This window comes from Mus musculus, chromosome 14 (assembly GCF_000001635.26).
Source record: "Mus musculus strain C57BL/6J chromosome 14, GRCm38.p6 C57BL/6J".
Lineage (NCBI taxonomy): Eukaryota > Metazoa > Chordata > Mammalia > Rodentia > Muridae > Mus > Mus musculus.
Genome location: NC_000080.6, coordinates 79084207 through 79102105, shown reverse-complemented (window position 1 = coordinate 79102105; position 17899 = coordinate 79084207). Strand labels below are relative to the sequence as shown.

Genomic DNA, 17899 nt, shown 5'->3' with positions numbered 1-17899 from the left:
GTTTTGTCTGTCTGTCTGTCTAGCTACATGTGTACCATCTATCTTCCTATCTTCCATCATTTTTATTATAGTTCCTATCTTCCATCATTAGAAGGAAATGCCCAGGTTATTCATGCTGTATCCATTGATTGTGGCTCACAAAATAAACAAACAAACAACACCAGAAAAAAAGAAAACAAAAACAAACAACAACAGTAGTTCTAGTTCTGCAGTTGAAGGATTAAAAAACAAGCAAGCAAGCAAACAAACAAACAAACCAAACTATCATAAAAACTCAAGGTGATGGGTTTTTCTGAAATGGGATGTCTAGACTCCTCAGTGCACCTTTATGTATGCAGCCGAGGTATGTGTGGACCCTACTAACTTTGCAGCAGCCCTGCTACCCAGCATGTTGGGCGGGGGTGGGGCGCTCACAGCACGGGGGTGGGGGGTGGGGGTGGGGGGTGGGGGAAGCAAAGTTCCTCCCTTTCCCATTTCTTTTCCATTCTGAGCCATTGTGGACCTCTGGGGACTTGGAAAAGATTCCAGAGTGGGGATTGTCGATTTGGAGCCAGGTATGAGAGATTCAGAGGTGTGTGTGTGTGTGTGTGTGTGTGTGTGTGTGTGTGTGTGTGTGTGGAGGGGGAGGGAGCAGTGCTGGAGGCAGGGGCACCAGGAACAGGGGACTGAGGAAAAGGGTTAAGATGTAATTTTCCCACCCAACTGAAGTAGTTGTCCCTAGGTGACCATCTGCAAGCAGCACATGCTTGTTATAAGTCACACTGTCTGCCTTGTGCTTCTATGGAATATAGCTGATATTTGATAAGGCTGTATACCATTTATAATGTTTTGACAATTTCTGATTCTAAAATCCAGCTGAAATGAGGTGAATTTATATTTAGTCTACAAATATATATTTATTGACCTTTTTGGTTTTTTTTTTTTTGTTGTTGTTGTTGTTTTGTTGTTGTTGTCTGTCTTGGTTTTTTTTTTTTCTAAAAAGGACAAGCTATTGAAGCTAGCACTGCCTATCTAACTTACCTAAACAAGGTTGCTCTGTCACTTAAGGACATTTTCAAAAGCACACAGCAGGAGGCTGAGTTACTTTCTGACCACTGCAAGAACAAGTCTACTTGTTTTAAAATCTTTTACTACATCATTCTTTCTTTTTGTTCACAATTAATTCCACAGACAGAGGAGGAGGAAAATGCAGAGATGGCTATGTCTTCTGTCCAATCAGGAGAAAGCAAGAATTGACACTGATCTTAGATACTTCATGCAGCAGCAAAGGGCTCCGTGGTCACACAGGTGCCTGGCAGTGTTGTGGCAATGGTGCTAAGTGCTTAAAAAGAGTCAAGAGTAAAGCTTACTGCTCTAAAAATAAACCAGGAGACTAAAGTATTTACAGAAAGGGCCTTATGGGTATCCTTGAGTGGAATTTGTGGATGAATTAAGGAAGTGTATCTGCTGCCAGGTTTTTCTCCAAGCTTAGCTTTATCCTGCCATTTTAAATGTGCCCATACTTAGGAAGATGGAGGCTTAGTGTATTTCCACCATGGTTACAGCCCAGGTGGATTTCAAAGATAGGTACAAACTGTATTTAGGGATTAGTCCACTCACCATTAAAGGGAAGTCATTGCTGTAGTGTTTATCACTGAGTTCCCATGAACAGTGGAGTGTTTATATGTACAGGGCCAAGGTTAGGGCAGGAATAAAAACTGTCAGGTAAAACAACCGAGAGAGTCTGCAGAGGCAAAGGAAGTTACTTTACAAAATTCACTTCTTTTGGAAATGTAATGATGCATTTCTGCTGGCCACTAGGATTGAGGTCCTTCCCTCTGCATTCACGGGTTTAAAGTGACATGTGTAGAATGTTTCATTGAATGATGTTTTCCAGTAACAGTCTTTATGTATGTGTGTAATCATCAACTGTAAAAAAACAATATAGTAAAAACAGTGAAATGTACTGTGTTTAATCAGAAGAAACGTGAATGTTCAAACTATCACAAAAAAAAAAAAAAAAGCAAAGATGGAAGAAGGAATTCTGATGGCCATGCCAGCACTTGAGTGTGTCCGATGGGATGCTGGCAAGAGGATCTAATGGAACAAGCACTCCTGAGCTGTGTCACAGGGACAGGATGGATGAAGGAGGGTGGACATGAGTGACGAGGAGGGGACCAAGGGGAGTCCCGTGTCTGGGTGGATAGAAGGGCACTGTGCTGTGGTGGGAAGTGTCTACCAAGTCCCCACACTTGTCACTTGGCCCCCTTTCCTGTCATAATTCCTTCATTTCATTAACTCCCACACATCTTTCAGGAATCATTTAATTATCATCAACTGGGCCATAAGCTGCTCCTGTGTTTATAGAGCACCTTGATTGTGTGTGTGTACATATACACACATATATATACACATACTACATTATATATACATGCAGTATACTATATATGTATGTTATATGTATGTGTAGTATATATCTACTATAGTAATGCTGCGATGTACTGCAGCTGCCACACCATTCAGCTGCTTTTATCATGCAAAGTATTTTAAGGCAATATTGATTATTTTCCATGAGTTTCAGTGTGGAAAGAACTAATTCTTAGTATACTTATTTAAACACTGAGTCTTTCAACTCAGTAATGGTTGTAACACATTTAGCATTATGGTGTGGACTGGTTCTAGTGCTATTTGAGTTAATTCAGCTCCCCAAATCACATGGAACCCTTATGTCTGCGCTGAGGGTCCCTGCCCCAGTTGGCTCTGTCTAAGAAATAACGTTGTCTGCAGATGACGGCTGGACAGGGAGACAGAGGCAGGGCCACTCCTCTGATTGGGTCTGGAGTAGCAGAGATGGAATATAGATTTTAGAAAGTAATAATTCAGGAATATTGGAGAGGAGAGTGTGCTAGCCATGGGGAGGTTTGGAACTGCCCAGCCATTAAGCTGCTTAAGGTATTTAGAATAGAAAGCTGTGTATGTGTGTCTTTCTTTCAGAAATTCAGAACATTTCAGCGGATGGTAGTGAGAAGCGCCTATAGCCAGTGGGGAGTTCAGAGTGGATTAACAACCACACTAACAAGCCACACTAACACAACACATACAAGTCCAGGATAACAGCACTATCGCCTTGCAAATGACAGGTCTTATAGTGGCTATGCTGAATACCAGTGTGACATGGAAGGAGAGTTCTCAAGTTGATCGTGGGAGGGCTGGGCACAGACCTGCACCCCTCGGCCACTGGTGACCCCAGGTTATTTACCTTCTCTCCCTACCCCGAGGCATAACGCAAGTTAAATGAAAAGCAAGCTAATAATGGCGTGGGGTTTGAAGATCAATGGGTGGACACAAAAATGATCAATTCTGCACTTCGTACGCAGTCATCAACATGAGGTGACTGAAGCTGGCGGATTAAAGCAAGCCACACACAAACTCTCCTCTTGCAAGCTCTCAGAAGCCGAGTTTTAAGTAAGTCATGGTACATACAGGCACAGTGTGAACAAAGATAAACACTGCAGAGCCCACAAGAAGCGACCGTGTGAGGTGTCCACCGACTTCCCACACACAGAGGTGTTTTTAGCTACTTTAACAGTCAGGGTGGTTTATTCGTGTAAACAGAAAATGACAATGATAAACTAAACATCTCCCCACAAAAGCAAGCTGCCTTCAACCGTCTTGGCAAGCTGAAATGGTTCTGCACCTTTTGGGTAGAGGTCTTTCAGAGGGACTTCTCCTGGGGGCAGAATCCTCACCACCTGATTAGTATGTGTGAGAGTCACGCAGTTGTTGTGCCGTGGGGTGGCATTTGTCCGCTTCCCTGTGTACATTGTCATGCTGGTAACACTTGGTTGTCTCAAAGACGAAGACCTCTTCCATGAATAAACTTCACTGGGTGACTGAAAAATAAATAAATAAAAAGAGAAGACAAGGAAAAGGAGAAAGGGTGCTAAAATCACACACCTATTGCAATCACCACAATGCTTAGAGTACTTTGCCCCTTAAGCTAGTGCCAGTGCATAAATTTAAGAATGGTCATCACTGATAATGACATTTCTTGCAGATTAGGGTAAGAAAACTCTGTAAGTTTATAATAATTTATTGATTTTGATAACTGCATAAAGAGCTAATGAGGAATGACATAGCCCTTTGTACAACCTTATGAAGAAATACAAAGAAATTCGCATACAAGCAGGGAGGCAATGTGGTAAAGGATTAGCTAGGGGCCAATCACACCTGAGCTGACAGTCTCTGTGGGAGGGAGGATCTCTTCCGGTTTCTCCACGTGTAAAGCTCTGTGGCATTACTGTATAAGAAAGAGCTGTTGGGATGAAAGGGCTTAGAGCAGCAGCAGTGTGTTACTGCTTTGGGTGGGCCTCAGAAGCGTGCTTGCTTTGAATGCTGACTTTCATTTAAATTTTAAACTGGGCGTCTCCTCCATGGTGGGTACCAATCATCCAGAGAATGGCTTTAATAAGGTTATAACCGTGTGGCCTAGGAAGGGTTCTAAAGGATTAACATAAGCAGTAGCCTAGACACAGCTTTCGCCTTCGACCTTTTTCGTGGCAGCACTATATTTTAACCCTGATATCTTCAGCCGGAGTAAAGCAGTGAGATCACTTTTTAGACAGTCCCATTTCCACAGAAAAGCTCTATTATTTTTCTACCTCAGCAGCAAGGGCGGCAGCGAGCTCATCAGTGCGGCTCCATCGTTCCATCCAGGCTGCGTCAGACACCGTGCTGCGACAGCACTCTGCATTGTGAGTCACAGAATGTGGGAGCGAATGCTGTTACTTGGCAGTTAGTAAAGCTCCCGTCAAAGGTCTGAGGCACATATTATCTATTTGGTTCTGGATTTCAAATGTCTTCGATCCCTAAGGACCTTCCATCTGTTAATTAAACTAAAATTTCTAAGCATGTGAGATTGGGGCATCAAGTGGAACCCTATTTTTATCTTGAACTGATTCTATCAGCTCACCTTGCAGTGACAAAGGGAATTATTTAAATTGAATGTTTAATCACAACGTACAGGGCGACAGCTTAGACTACCAGATTGCTACTTGTCCTGGAATACTCTTTCGTTTTCATCCCCTACATATCATATATCATATCATATCATATCATATCATATCATATCATATCATATATCATAACATATCATATCATATATCAGGGGAAGAAGAGGGCTACTTTTCTTAAAGTCATTTAAGAATCACTATATAAGTCCTAGAAGACATGGCACTTTTATCAGTTTCAGCTTGTTCCTCTTGTCAGTCCATAAGCACACAATTAGGATGGTGTGTAAGAAAGTCACCATTAGTATGTCAAGTGCTGTGTCACACAAATTCCCAGAGGAGGAAAAAAAATTTTTTTCCTTACTAAATTCATCACAGTTTAAACACTATTTTTACAGTACTGAAGCTATATATGTAGAACATAGTTTTGGTGGCTGATTTCAAATGCAGCCTTGACTGGAAGCGTTAACCAGAACATTACTCTCAGTTACTCTTCTTCAGACAGGCCGAGACATGCCGGGCTGCTCTGAGGAGAAACGCTCACTCAAGTTCACTCAGTTTCACAGGTTGGTGTTTACCATGAGGTCCGGGAAGCCAACAACTATGGTAGCGTGGCTATTTTCATCCGAGAGAATACGGTTAGGAGAGGCGATCTTCTGGCCCACAGCTGAAGTTAGGTTTTCAGATGACAGCTGATCACTTGACACTTTATCAGGTATGCAGAACTCTGTTTCTGAAAAATGTCAGATACATCTTAGACATGATATAATCCTAATACATTCCAGCAATTATTATTGTTGTTTTTTTTTCAAGATTTCATTCTCAACAACTCAAATAACAAGTTTCATTTTTTAATATTTTAAACTACACCTGTCAGCTTTTGTCTGGGAAAATGGTTTTAATCATCGAAGCGCCTTTCCAAAGTGAGTCCCAGCACTTATGCAACCCAACATGTGGCAGCAGTCACTGTCGTGAATCAAGGACCCTAGCCAGGGTTGGCAAACTGTGATGAATGGGGCAGAAGCTCTGATAAGATAGCAGTCGGTAGGAGGAAAGATGCTAACCCAGGCTAGACTTGGGACCTAACAATGGTAAGTGAAAAATGAAACAAAACAGACAAACGAGCCATTCCACAGTTAAACAAATCTCACACAGAGTTCAAAGCGTGGCTTCCTGATGAAGGGTTGTAGGTGGAAGAGCCTGATTTCCTACTTCTAAGCTGTTGGGTTTGTGGAAGCATCACACAGACTGATGCTCCTGTTCTCCATCAGCCTGGAGGGCAGTGTATGTACAAGCATGCGCACACAGCAGCAAGCACAGGGGACACACTATTTACCTTGTGTGACTCCAAATCCTGTGCTAGGCAGCTCTTCTTTCAACATATACAACTGACAGGCCCCAGTGTCCTCAGAACCAATGTGTGCAGGCTTAGTCAAAAGATACTTCCTGTAAACAAACAAGAAGCCTAACTTAATTTAAATCTAGTTTATGTTAAATGCTTTTTTTTTTTCTAACAATCGTTAGGATAGACCAAGAAAAATTAGTTTTTTTCCTCTCAAAGCCCCTAAGCATAATTTGTACCTTAAACACTTCATCACAAATTACCAAAACCCTTTTCAACAATACTGTAAAGAGAAATACCAAATAATAACATAGTAAAGACAAAAAAATTCCTATACAAGACAGGCACAGTTATAATGGGGCCCACCCTTACTACCATTGAGCCCCCCTCTCTTTGTTGTTGTTCTTGTGGATTTTTTTTTCAGACAGGGTATTGGTATTGGAATCAATTACTAGTTCAGGCTGGCCATGACCTCATGATTTCAGGCCTCCATGTTGAGTGCTAGGATTTCAGGCATGCACTGCCATGCCCAAAAATGGAGCTCCATCAGATATAAGTCTTGGATCAGGCAGCACAAGAGAATATGACCTTGGATTTGTGACCAGCTGAGAAATAGAAGTGCTTGTGACTATAACTGCCCACATTTTTATTTGCTTTTAAGATTTCTAAAACAGGGGCTTAGAGTGATGATGGCTCAGTGGTTAAGAGCACTGGCTGCTCTTCCAGAGGTCCTGAGTTCAATTCCCAGCAACCACATGGTGGCTCACAACCATCTGTAATGGGATCTGATGCCCTCTTCTGGTGTGTCTGAAGAGAGTGACAGTGTACTTACATACATAACATAAATAAATATATCAGTAGCCAGATGCTGTTTTCTAGAAAGCACTTCGCTTGTCAGCAGAAAGAGTCTGTACTTAGCTAGTGAACACAGCATATAAGGAAGACAAACTTGAAACTCACCATGCACTCTTTACTAGGCAGGTGCAGAATACTACCTTCCTAGGAAGTGTGTGGCCCACGAAGGGACTTGGCAGACATCACCATAGCTAGACCCGGTAAGCATACAAGATGGAAAGGAGGGGTGTCTGAGTGGGACTGGTGACAAAAAGGCAACATCTCTAGGATGGCGGCCTTGCCTCCCAGGAGAGAGGATGAGAGTGAGCTTCGTGGCAGCTCGAGTTTGGCAAGAGCACAGTGAACACTCAGTGTGGGAAAACCCAAACACAAGTGGGTCATTCGTAAAAGTCATCACTTTTTTACTGTTCATTTCCATGCCATACTCTGAGAAGAGCCGCAGAGTACTCCTTAACGTTTCCTCCCTGTGTTCTTCTAGATAGACTTCACTTAGAAAGGCTGACAAGCACAGAAACGCAAATGAGACGGGAGAGCCATGGGAGATGAGGCTGGGCCTCTGCCTGATTCACGAGAGAGGACACCCTTAGGTTTACCCACTGATTTGTTTCGTTTTCCACAAGAAGCCATTTGTCCTCCGCCACCAGGAAAACTGTCCTGAGGTTGATGGGAAGTGAGATGGTGTGAGCTAGTCCTTCTAAGACATCCAGGACAGTCAAGCTATTCCTGAAAAAGAAGAAAATTATATCTGAAAGGACGTGATGAGGATAATGTGATGTAATCATGTTACAATATAATATACAGCCCAAAGATGCACATTTTTTTAAATTAAGCAATAATAAAGGAACAGGCTATTTTAGAACACGGGTGTACAAAATTTTCAATATGTCAGGGTAGGTATGAGAGAAATTAACAGGAAGTGACACCTGCTGTGTAGCCAGGGCTGTGTTAAATAAATCACAGTATCACTTCTTATGCCTGTTTTTCAGCGATCTATGATTCTCGAAGAGTTATTTTCAGAATAAAATTTTATTATTTTTTTAGTCTTATACTAAGCAAATATAATTACATCAGGTAACAGAATGAACAAAATAAGAATTCCAGCTTAAAATCTTATACAGTGAAGAACTTACCCTGTTTGTTTGTAGAATACTACCCAGTTTTTGTGTGAGAATTCTTTACACATTCTATAAGTTTCCTAAAGAAAAACAGAACGAGACAAATATTCACATGAATAATCTCTTAACTACCCCTGCAATGCATGACGCAAGCCACTGGCAGAAAAGCACTTATCCATGCTAAGACTTTCAGGGGAACATACATTAACCTATATTTTAAAACATACGGCATGCTATACATTAAAGCTCTCTAGGCATTTTGGGGTTCTGTTCTGAGTACTGAGGCTTTGACCTGGGGCCTTGTGCTTGGGAGGTAAGCAGTCTATCATTGAGCTACTAAAATCTCTTCAGAATAATTTTTAAATAGTACCAAATGGGGCTGGAGAAATGGCTCAGCAGTTAGGAGCACCTGCTACTCTTACAAAGGATCTAGGTTCAGTTCCCACCCCCTATATGTTGGCTCACAGCCATCTGTAACTCCAGTTCCTGGGGATCCAACATTCTCTTCTGCCTCTGCACCAGGCACTTACATTATGCACAGATACACATGTAGACAAAACACCCAACATATGAAAACAAATCTTTAAAAGAGTGCAAAATACTGGTTAAAAAAGCTACTATTTACCGGTTAGTTGTGGAATTTATATCATAATATAAGCATACAGGAAATACTTCGTTTCTTAGCTCTTAATTCAATTATGACACTTAAAATACTTCTTCGGTATTTTATGAACGATGTATGCTTATTTGCAAAGCACTGGACAAGTTTTATTTATATTTAAAAGAAGAGGGGGCTGGTGAGATGGCTCAGTGGGTAAGGGCACCCGACTGCTCTTCCGAAGGTCCGAAGTTCAAATCCCAGCAACCACATGGTGGCTCACAACCACCTGTAATGAGATCTGATTCCCTCTTCTGGTGTATCTGAAGACAACTACAGTGTACTTACATATAATAAATAAATAAATCTTTAAAAAAAAAAAAAAGAAGAAAAAAATTTCCTTGAGTGAGGCTACATGTTTAATTTAGTTAATAAATTGAAACATGTATCTGATAGAGGCAGTTGCTGTACTTAAGAACTTAACATATAAATCCAAAATATAACTATGTATTTGCATGACTAAAATTTGCTATGAATATCACACTCAAATAGCTCTAATGTTCCTTAATCGTCCAGTCCTGGCAATCTTCACGTTAATATGCTGGATACTAAAGGAACCTCCTGCTATTTAACGTACATCTAACTACACAGTTTTCCCATGTCAAAATCTAAAATTGCTTAATAACTCTTCTGTGGCTTCTAGTTTCTGTTGTTGTTTGGCACTGGGAGGGATAGACAGGCATCCATCTTTGCAGTTGGGAAAATCCCTGGCCATCAGTTTGCTAGGCAAATCTGGTATTCCTTACACCTTCCTCCTTGCTCCACCATGAAGACTTCTTAGATGTAAACTCTTCTGTGGGAAGGACGAGACGGCGAATGGCACTGCCAGTAGTGTCGAGTAAGAGGACGGCATTACTCTGGAAATGAAGAAAACGGTATGAAATTGAAGACACCACCACCACCACCACCACAAAAACAGCAGTGACTAGGAACCTGAGAGGGAAGGTTACTATGATAAACCGAAGGAAACACAATGATATTGAAATGTAAGCTATCATGAGAGTGAGCACTCAGTAATCTTCACACAGAATACGGTTTGAATTATTTACTGAGATTTTCTAATTAGGCAATTATGTATCCTTTTCTTTTGAAGGTTGTTTAAAAATCAAAGGTGGCTGCTCTATACTTCAGTTTATTATAGTCAGGAAGTGAAGATCATACTCGGGGCTGGAGAGAAGAACACTGGATGCTCTCACAGAGGACCTCATGGTGGACCACAGCCTCTGACTCCAGTTACAGGGGATCCAGTACCCAACCAAGCACACGCGCAATGTACATACCTACATGCAGGAACACACACTCTCTCCCTCTCTCTCTCTCTCTCTCTCTCTCACACACACACACACACACACACACACACAAATTTTAAAACAAAACAAATCTGCCACTCCCAATAATAAACCACTCCCAATAACAAGAACACGCCCCTCCCCCACCAGCTTTGTTTAATATTGGCCTGGCCTGAAATTCTTTTCTATGGGGAAGTCAAGGATGTGGGATATCTGAGTGGAGCTCTTCAGCGTAGGGAGCAGTGGTATAAGGCTGCCTCTGCCCTGTTGCCCATGGAACTTCCATTACTGCTGCTACAATAACACACAAACAAGGCTTCTGTGGAGCTGTGCAACTGGGGGGCCAGCCGTGGGGCCGATCCCTGGCGGGCAGAGAGACTGGAAAGAGGCGCTAAGAAGACTCAAGTCCTTTTTATTTAAACATTTAAGATGCCCACTTCTGGATTCTCCTCCCTCTGTGTGACAAAGGCTTGGTAGTTCTGTTTTTGTTTTCCCCTCTGAAGGAAGCTGTTCTGAGTTAGGAACTCTCACATCTCACACTGGAGGTTCCTGTGGTGGGAACCAATAAGCTTATGTGGCTTTTTATCATCCAGTTTCACCTGCGATAGCATGAGCAGTCAGTTCTGAAGGACTATCCACCATCCCTCACCTCTCGGTAGACGTGAACACATCTCCAGGACCCTCCTCTTCCTGGGGCAGGTCCTGTCCTCTCTGGCTTTCAGTGAAACTTGCCTGAGTGCTGAGACCTTGCCTTCCCTGCTCCCTTACTGTACGTCGGAGGAGGAGGAGAACCCAGTCCTGGGACCCATCCTAATGGCCTCACAGTGCAGTAACAATCTCTCAGGAATTTTTTTTCAAGAAAGGAAATAAACCTAAGCATTGGACTTATGAACTGGAATATATGCAATAGGGATTTAAAATAGAGAAAGCTAGAAAAGATTAAATATCTTCAAAGATTTCAAAGAAGCTGGTTTTTAAACTTGATCTGATTCATGACTTTCTTTGCTCTGTAAAACTCTAAAAACTTCACGAACCCGCTTCCACGTTGGACATGGAATTTGGGGAAACCTAAACCCGTGTTCCCTGGGGCCATGATCACTTCTAATGGCTACAGAACAAACTCTGTTTTATTCTATTTAAGATGAGACCTTGACACACCTAAAGTTGCATCGTTTTCTGACTCTCTATTAAGAACCTACAGTAGACATACTCTTTAGAATAACATCTAGCCCAAGAAGTCTTGTTTACTGGTATTTGAATATTTCTAAAATGGTGGTGAGAGCAAGAAGCTTTTCCTTCTACAATTATAAAAACAAGGGCAGAGGAGACAAGTCTGTGGGAACAGTGTTTGATCAGCAAGTACAAGGAGCAGAGCTTGGGTCCCCAGAATCATAAAAGCCATAAAAGCCTAGCATGGTGGCTACCTGGACTTCCAGCATTTTTGAGGTAGAACTGGGATTTGCCAGGCAATCTAGTGAGCTAGACCAGATGAGCCTGTGTGCTCTGGGCACATGTGAGAGAGCCTGCTTCACTATATAAGGCAGAGTGAGGCCCATAGGGACAGTAGACATCATCCTGTGACCTTGACACATACATAAACATGAAAATAATTGAAAAAGAAAGCATAAAAGCAAGTTAAAAATTTACCAGGTCTTTGTTCTAGGTTAAATTCTTTTTGGGTAGCTTTTAATAGAGAAAATGTTTCTTGCATGATAAATACATACAACTCTGTCATAAATCCTTAGCTCTTAAGCCATCTGCTACTAAAGGAAGTCCTAAAGTAAAGTGTCCCCCCTTAAAAATAAAGAATGAGCAGATGATTACACAGAGAATTCACTGTAATTTCCATTTCCCTTCCTCTTCTAGGTTCAAAACCAAACCAAACCAAACCAAACCAAACAAACAAACAAAAAAAAAAAAACCTACATCTTCCTAACTGGGCATACATGACCTGAGCACTGTCCTGCTAAGTTACACACACACACACACACACACACACACACTCACACACTCACACACACACACACAACTTTTATTTCCTAGCACATGTGTCCACAGCCAAAGTGCACTGCCCCGTGGGCTGAGAATGGCTTCCACCAACACTTGGCAGCCTGAAGGAACTCTGTGGCTCCATCCTTTTAGATGTTAATGGGTTCCTTCTGTAAATGACTAATGATATATTCTGCCTGTGCTTAAAAATAGAAACTCACGTCACACATGAGTACAAGAAACTGTGGCTTTGGCACTGCTTGAGCTGGGGGCAGGGTAGAGGAGCAACTGAGCCATTTTCTTGTGTTTGTATCTGACTGGGAGAAGAGTGACCTTCAGATGGCCCCCATGCCCAAGTCTGAAACACTAAAGGCTAAGCAGATGGACTGAAGGAACCCTTGGGAACAGGGGCAGGGCAAGGCCGTTATTTTTAGTTTTCCTGTCCTCACTTAAGATTTTATTTTAGTAAGGAATTTTTGAACAACTTTCCAACTAACCAGGAGGATGCATCTACAGCAAAACTTTATTTTAAAATGATAAGGGACAGATTTATTTGTGGCTGCACTGTGTCCCTTTCAACTCTGTCTTCAGTTCTTCCAGAATCAGGAAGAAGGACTCGAGGGCAGCCCACATTTTTATACCACTAGTTAAACTGCTCCATTTGCCCCACCCCACCCCCACCCTGACCCCAGACTGAGTTTCTCTGTGTAGCCCTGGCTGTCTTGGAGCTTGCTCTGCAGACCAGGCTGGCCTCGAAATCAGAGATCCACCTGCCTCTACCTCTCGTGTGCTGGGATTAAAGGTGTGCATCACCACGGCTCAGCCTGGCTGCACCATTTTCTAAAACAGTCAACTGGAACAACCTGTGTGAAGAGGGAGAGGAGAGGCAGCGGAAAGATACCTCAGATGTCACTCAGGATGCAGAAGTCAGACAGGGTCTGAGAATGCCTCCGGGCCAGGCACAGGCTGTGCCAGTCAAGTACAGCTCTACAATGAAAACCTTATTTCCTTGATGAAAATCACTGAACAAAACAATTAGTCTACAAAAAAAATTAGTCTACAATGTTGCCAAACAATTGGGTCTTTTGTGAAATAAAACAGGAGCTGAGCATCTAAAAACTAATAGTTTTACAGAATTTGTATGTGTAAATTTCTGTTAATGTGACAAGCTGAAAATCTGGGGAACTGTTTGAATAAATACTTCCACTTCTGAGTCTCATCCAAATTTGGTTAGCTTATTAAATTTAAATTCCCCCTGACAGGTGCTGTCTCTGGTGGATTCTCCTGGTTGTAAAGCTCTTATGTGGGATAAGGATCTGAACTCAGGACTTCATGCTTTCCATCCGTTTGTTTGAGGTAGGGTCTCACTGAGATGCTCTGGGGGCTGTCCTGGAACTCCCTCCACATGCCTGTTCTGTTAGGAAGTCCTGCCAGCTATCCCGTCAAAATGCACCTAGGGTCAATCACTTATGACCTTCACCCTCCTCCAGGCTATCAATATTTTTTGGAGGGCTCACTGTAAGAAGGTCTGAACTGGCCCCTTCAGTTCTGCCTCATTACTACTCCCTGATAACACAGAGTAACTGAAGAGACCCCTTTCTGACACTCCCCTCTTACTCTCAGGGCCTTCCAGTGCATGCAAGACTCTGAGCAGTCTGCTACCCACAGCCTCCTCTCCCTCACCTCTACTCCTGCTCACTGAATAACGGTTCTACTTCACCTTTTCTCACTGCCCCCCACCCCCCCCTTCAACCTTCAAAATGGAGGAGGGAATGTTCTAGCCTCTGGGGTTCAGAGCCTATCATTCCTTGCACCTACACTCTTCGTCTAGGTTTCCATTCCTGTTTGCCGCCATCAGCCACTCAGGCCATTCCAGTGGCCTTATTTTCCGTTGCATCCACTCTCTCACACGTCACACTTCAGGCCAAGGCGGAATTTAACTCGTGCTTTATATCTCTTCTTGTCTATCCTGGACCAGATTATAAACTGAGAATAAACACAACTGCTATCTCTTTAAAAAAAAAAAAACTATTTATTTACTTATTTATTGCTCTTATGGGTATGTATGTGTGCACTTGCACAAGTTTATGTGTATAATGTTCATGTCATAGTCCGTAGAGGTCAGGAGAGGATACTGGATCTCCTGGAACAAGAGTTGCAGGCAATAGTGAGCTGTGGTATCAGAGAACCGGGTCCTCTGCAGGAGCAGTAAGTGCTCCTGACCGTGGAGCCATCTTTGCTCTTTCCTGCTGTATTCCTAGCAGCAGGCACAGGAAATGTAAAGTCAGTGCTATGCTCCGTGCAACACCTGCTAGATGTTAGGCAGAAAATAGGCACCCAAAGCCAGACTACTTGCCATTGCTATAGTACAGATTAATGAGACCTTAAGAATTTGCACTAAGTGAAGCACAGCCCATCTTCTGCTCTGCGTCATCTGTTTGGAATTACTTCCAGCCCGTCACTAGCTGGGCACCTGCACTTTTCATTAGTGAGACCTTAGCTGACTAATCTATAACCAGGATGGCTAGAGGCTGAGCATCACTGACAAAGAAGGATCCCAGTGCATCACACTCTGGATTTCTGTGGTTATCTCCTGAGAATGTCATTTAGATCTCAGATAAAATGTTATCTCCTCAGAGGAGGAGATAGTGTGGCACTCTGAGTTCAATTACCCTCCTAACCTACTTTCTCCCCACCACGCTCTCTGAGGTCACCCCACTTCTACACAACCTGGAGGAGGTGTATTTATTTGTTGGTTTCCTAGTTTTCTGTCCATCTCTTTAAAGAGACTGACAGCTTCTTAACTGTCCACGTGGTAAGGCAGAAAACTGACTGGTGGCCTGCTTCCAGACTTGCAAAGTGCATTCAAGTCTCCACAGTGAGAAGACAGTAGCCCATGTTTGTGATCTGTGTTATTGCTACAGCACGAGACCCGCCCTGGATCTTTCTGAACCCTCAGGTTTTCAATCATAGCTGACGTCACTCTTACTTTTCCTTTAAGGCACTCACTCTTCCCACATCGGTACCCGGGAGCGACGAGTGTGCCTTACCTGCTCCTCATGCAGAACAACTTGACCCCTCAGAGGACTTCCCAGTGGGGCTACTGTTACAAATGGTCGCCAGGACCCACTGGCCATCCTTGGGAAGATGTCGAAGAAGTCCACAAAGAAGCCATTTTTCCCTGTCATATTCATGAAGTACAAGGAAACCGGGTTGCACGCAGCCACATACAGAGTCTGTTCTCCGTTTTCTGAAACGGAAAAAAAACGTACTCATCGTGCAGTTTATGGAGAGTTTTCTGGCTGGCTAAGGGTTCTAGCACTGCTGAGTCTTGCACCTGAGCACGGGTGGAAGCTCAGCTCTTGGGTTTTAGGTTTATCAGGCTGAAAACCTCTGTTCCGACCCTAAATGTGCCCAGATGACGCCAAGGCAGTAAAGCAGCCCCCCATAGTAGCGGGCTCCTAAAGAATTCCACCAGGACCCATGATAACTGCATTAGATAGCTGACAGTCTGTGCTGTGAGGAGACTTCACTGTATGGTAGCAAAGAGCTCCGTGGCCCAGTGCTTTCCTGAACCAGGACATTGCTCTTTCAGAAGCAGGCGTCAACATCCTCTATCTGCTCGACCTGCCAAGCTCTCCTCTTTTAGACAGTTATCGGGTTACAGAACTTCCTTGCTATAAATAAGATATTTAATTTTTTAAAAATCTGAGCCCTGGGCTGGAGAGATGGCTCAGCAGGTTAAGAGCACTGGCTGCTCTTCCAGAGGTCCCGAGTTCAACTCCCAGCAACCACATGGTGGCTCACAGCCATCTGAAATGGGATCTGATGCTCTCTTTTGTTGTGCATGAAGGCTGTGACAGTGTAGTCACATACATAAATAAATAAGTAAAAAAAAAAAACTTCCATTACCATATCTGGGAGGCGGAACCCTGTGGGTCTCCCCCTCCCAGATATGGTAATGAAGATTTAACTTAAGGCAATGAACATGCTAAGTATGAACTCTACCACTGAGTTAAACCCTCACAGTCCAGTACTATAGATGTGAGCTTCTAATCTAACATCCATATCTGAAATTTTCTTATGCCATCTCTCTTACACCCAGGCCCTTGCCTCCCTCTAGCTTCTAAGATAGACAGCAATGCTTCAATCACCAGCAGACCCGATGGGACTGCAGATACTAAGTCAATGGAGTGGGAGTGGACTGCCATGCTCTGTGCTTTAGCAAAGGATGCCAAGGGTGCTAGTTTGAGGGCCTCCCCCTTAAATTAACAGGCTCACCATCTCTCTCTCTCTTTTAATTTCTATTTTTTTTCAAAGATTTATTTATTTATTATATGTAAGTACACTGTAGCTGTCTTCAGACACCCCAGAAGAGGGCATTAGAGCTCACTATGGATGGCTGTGAGCCATCATATGGTTGCTGGGATTTGAACTCACCACCTTCAGAAAAGCAGTCGGCGCTCTTAACCGCTGAGCCATCTCTCCAGCCCAGACTTGACATCTCTTACATGAGCACCTTGAGATACAAGCTGCTCTTGTCTGATGACTGCTGTAAGCATTGGCTGTCATGAGTTATTAATTTTACCGCAATCACATTTCCTTAATGTCAAATTAGATAAAAAGGAAGACTGTGAGATGGAGTGAAATTTGGTCCAATGCAAGAAAGTCTGGATCGCATACGTGTACAAGCCATACCTAAAAGATTTACACAAGTGTGCCCAAAATATCAGTTCTAAAATAAATAGATACGCACGAGAAAAGTACATCAAGTGATATGCTAAATTTAAATAACTAAAGTAACATCAATGAGGAACACAGCCACCAGGCTGCGCATGGTGGGGCAAGCCATTGGGAGGCAGTGGCAGGTGGATTGCTAGGAGTTTGAAGCCAGTCTGGTCCACATAGCAAATAACAGGACAGCCTTGGCAACACAGTGAGACCCTGTCTGAAAAAAAGGAAAAGGATGAGGGAGAGGAAGAGGAGGAAGAAGGAAGCTTATTATTATTTCGTTTCTGAGATAGGGTCTTTTTTTTTCCCAATTTTTTATTAGGTATTTTCTTCATTTACATTTCAAATGCTATCCCGAAAGTCCCCCATACTCTCCCCCACACACACACTCCCCTACCCACCCACTCCCACTTCTTGGCCCTGGTGTTCCCCTGTACTGAGGCATATAAAGTTTGCAAGACCAAGGGGCTTCTCTTTCCAATGATGGCCGACTAGGTCATCTTCTGCTACATATGCAGCTAGAGACACGAGCTCTGGGGGTACTGGTTAGTTCATATTGTTGTTCCACCTATTGGGTTACAGACCCCTATAGCTCCTTGGGTACTTCCTCTAGCTCCTCCATTGGGGGTCCTGTGTTCCATCCAATAGCTGACTGTGAGCATCCACTTCTGTGTTTGCCAGGCCCCGGCATAGTCTCACAAGAGAGAGCTATATCTGGGTCCTTTCAGCAAAATCTTGCTGGCGTATGCAATGGTGTCTGCTTTTGGAGGCTGATTATGGGTCTCACTATGTAGCTCTGACTGTTCTGCAACTCACTATGTGGACTAAGCTGGCCTTGAATTCACAGAGAGCCACCTCTGTCTTCTGAATGCTGGGATTAAAGATGTGTGCCACCATATCTGGCCTGTTATTTAAGAGCTGATATGAACTAT

At 43.1% G+C, this 17899-nt stretch overlaps 1 protein-coding gene across 3 annotated transcripts in view; it reads right to left on the bottom strand.

Annotated features, from left to right (window-relative positions):
• Positions 1 to 17899, bottom strand: part of Vwa8 (von Willebrand factor A domain containing 8) — a 353253-nt gene that overhangs the window by 100205 nt on the left and 235149 nt on the right. For 2 of the 3 annotated variants that reach the window (NM_027906.1, XM_017315982.1), the window contains 7 exons: positions 15287 to 15486; positions 9705 to 9815; positions 8316 to 8380; positions 7783 to 7908; positions 6325 to 6434; positions 5567 to 5721; positions 3677 to 3872 (listed from right to left, as the gene is read on the bottom strand). In NM_027906.1, the coding sequence (NP_082182.1) occupies positions 3677 to 3872; positions 5567 to 5721; positions 6325 to 6434; positions 7783 to 7908; positions 8316 to 8380; positions 9705 to 9815; positions 15287 to 15486 (963 nt within the window). Of the gene's footprint in view, positions 1 to 3676; positions 3873 to 4640; positions 4727 to 5566; positions 5722 to 6324; positions 6435 to 7782; positions 7909 to 8315; positions 8381 to 9704; positions 9816 to 15286; positions 15487 to 17899 lie in introns of all 3 variants that reach the window. The other variant, XR_003950844.1, reaches the window with a different exon arrangement.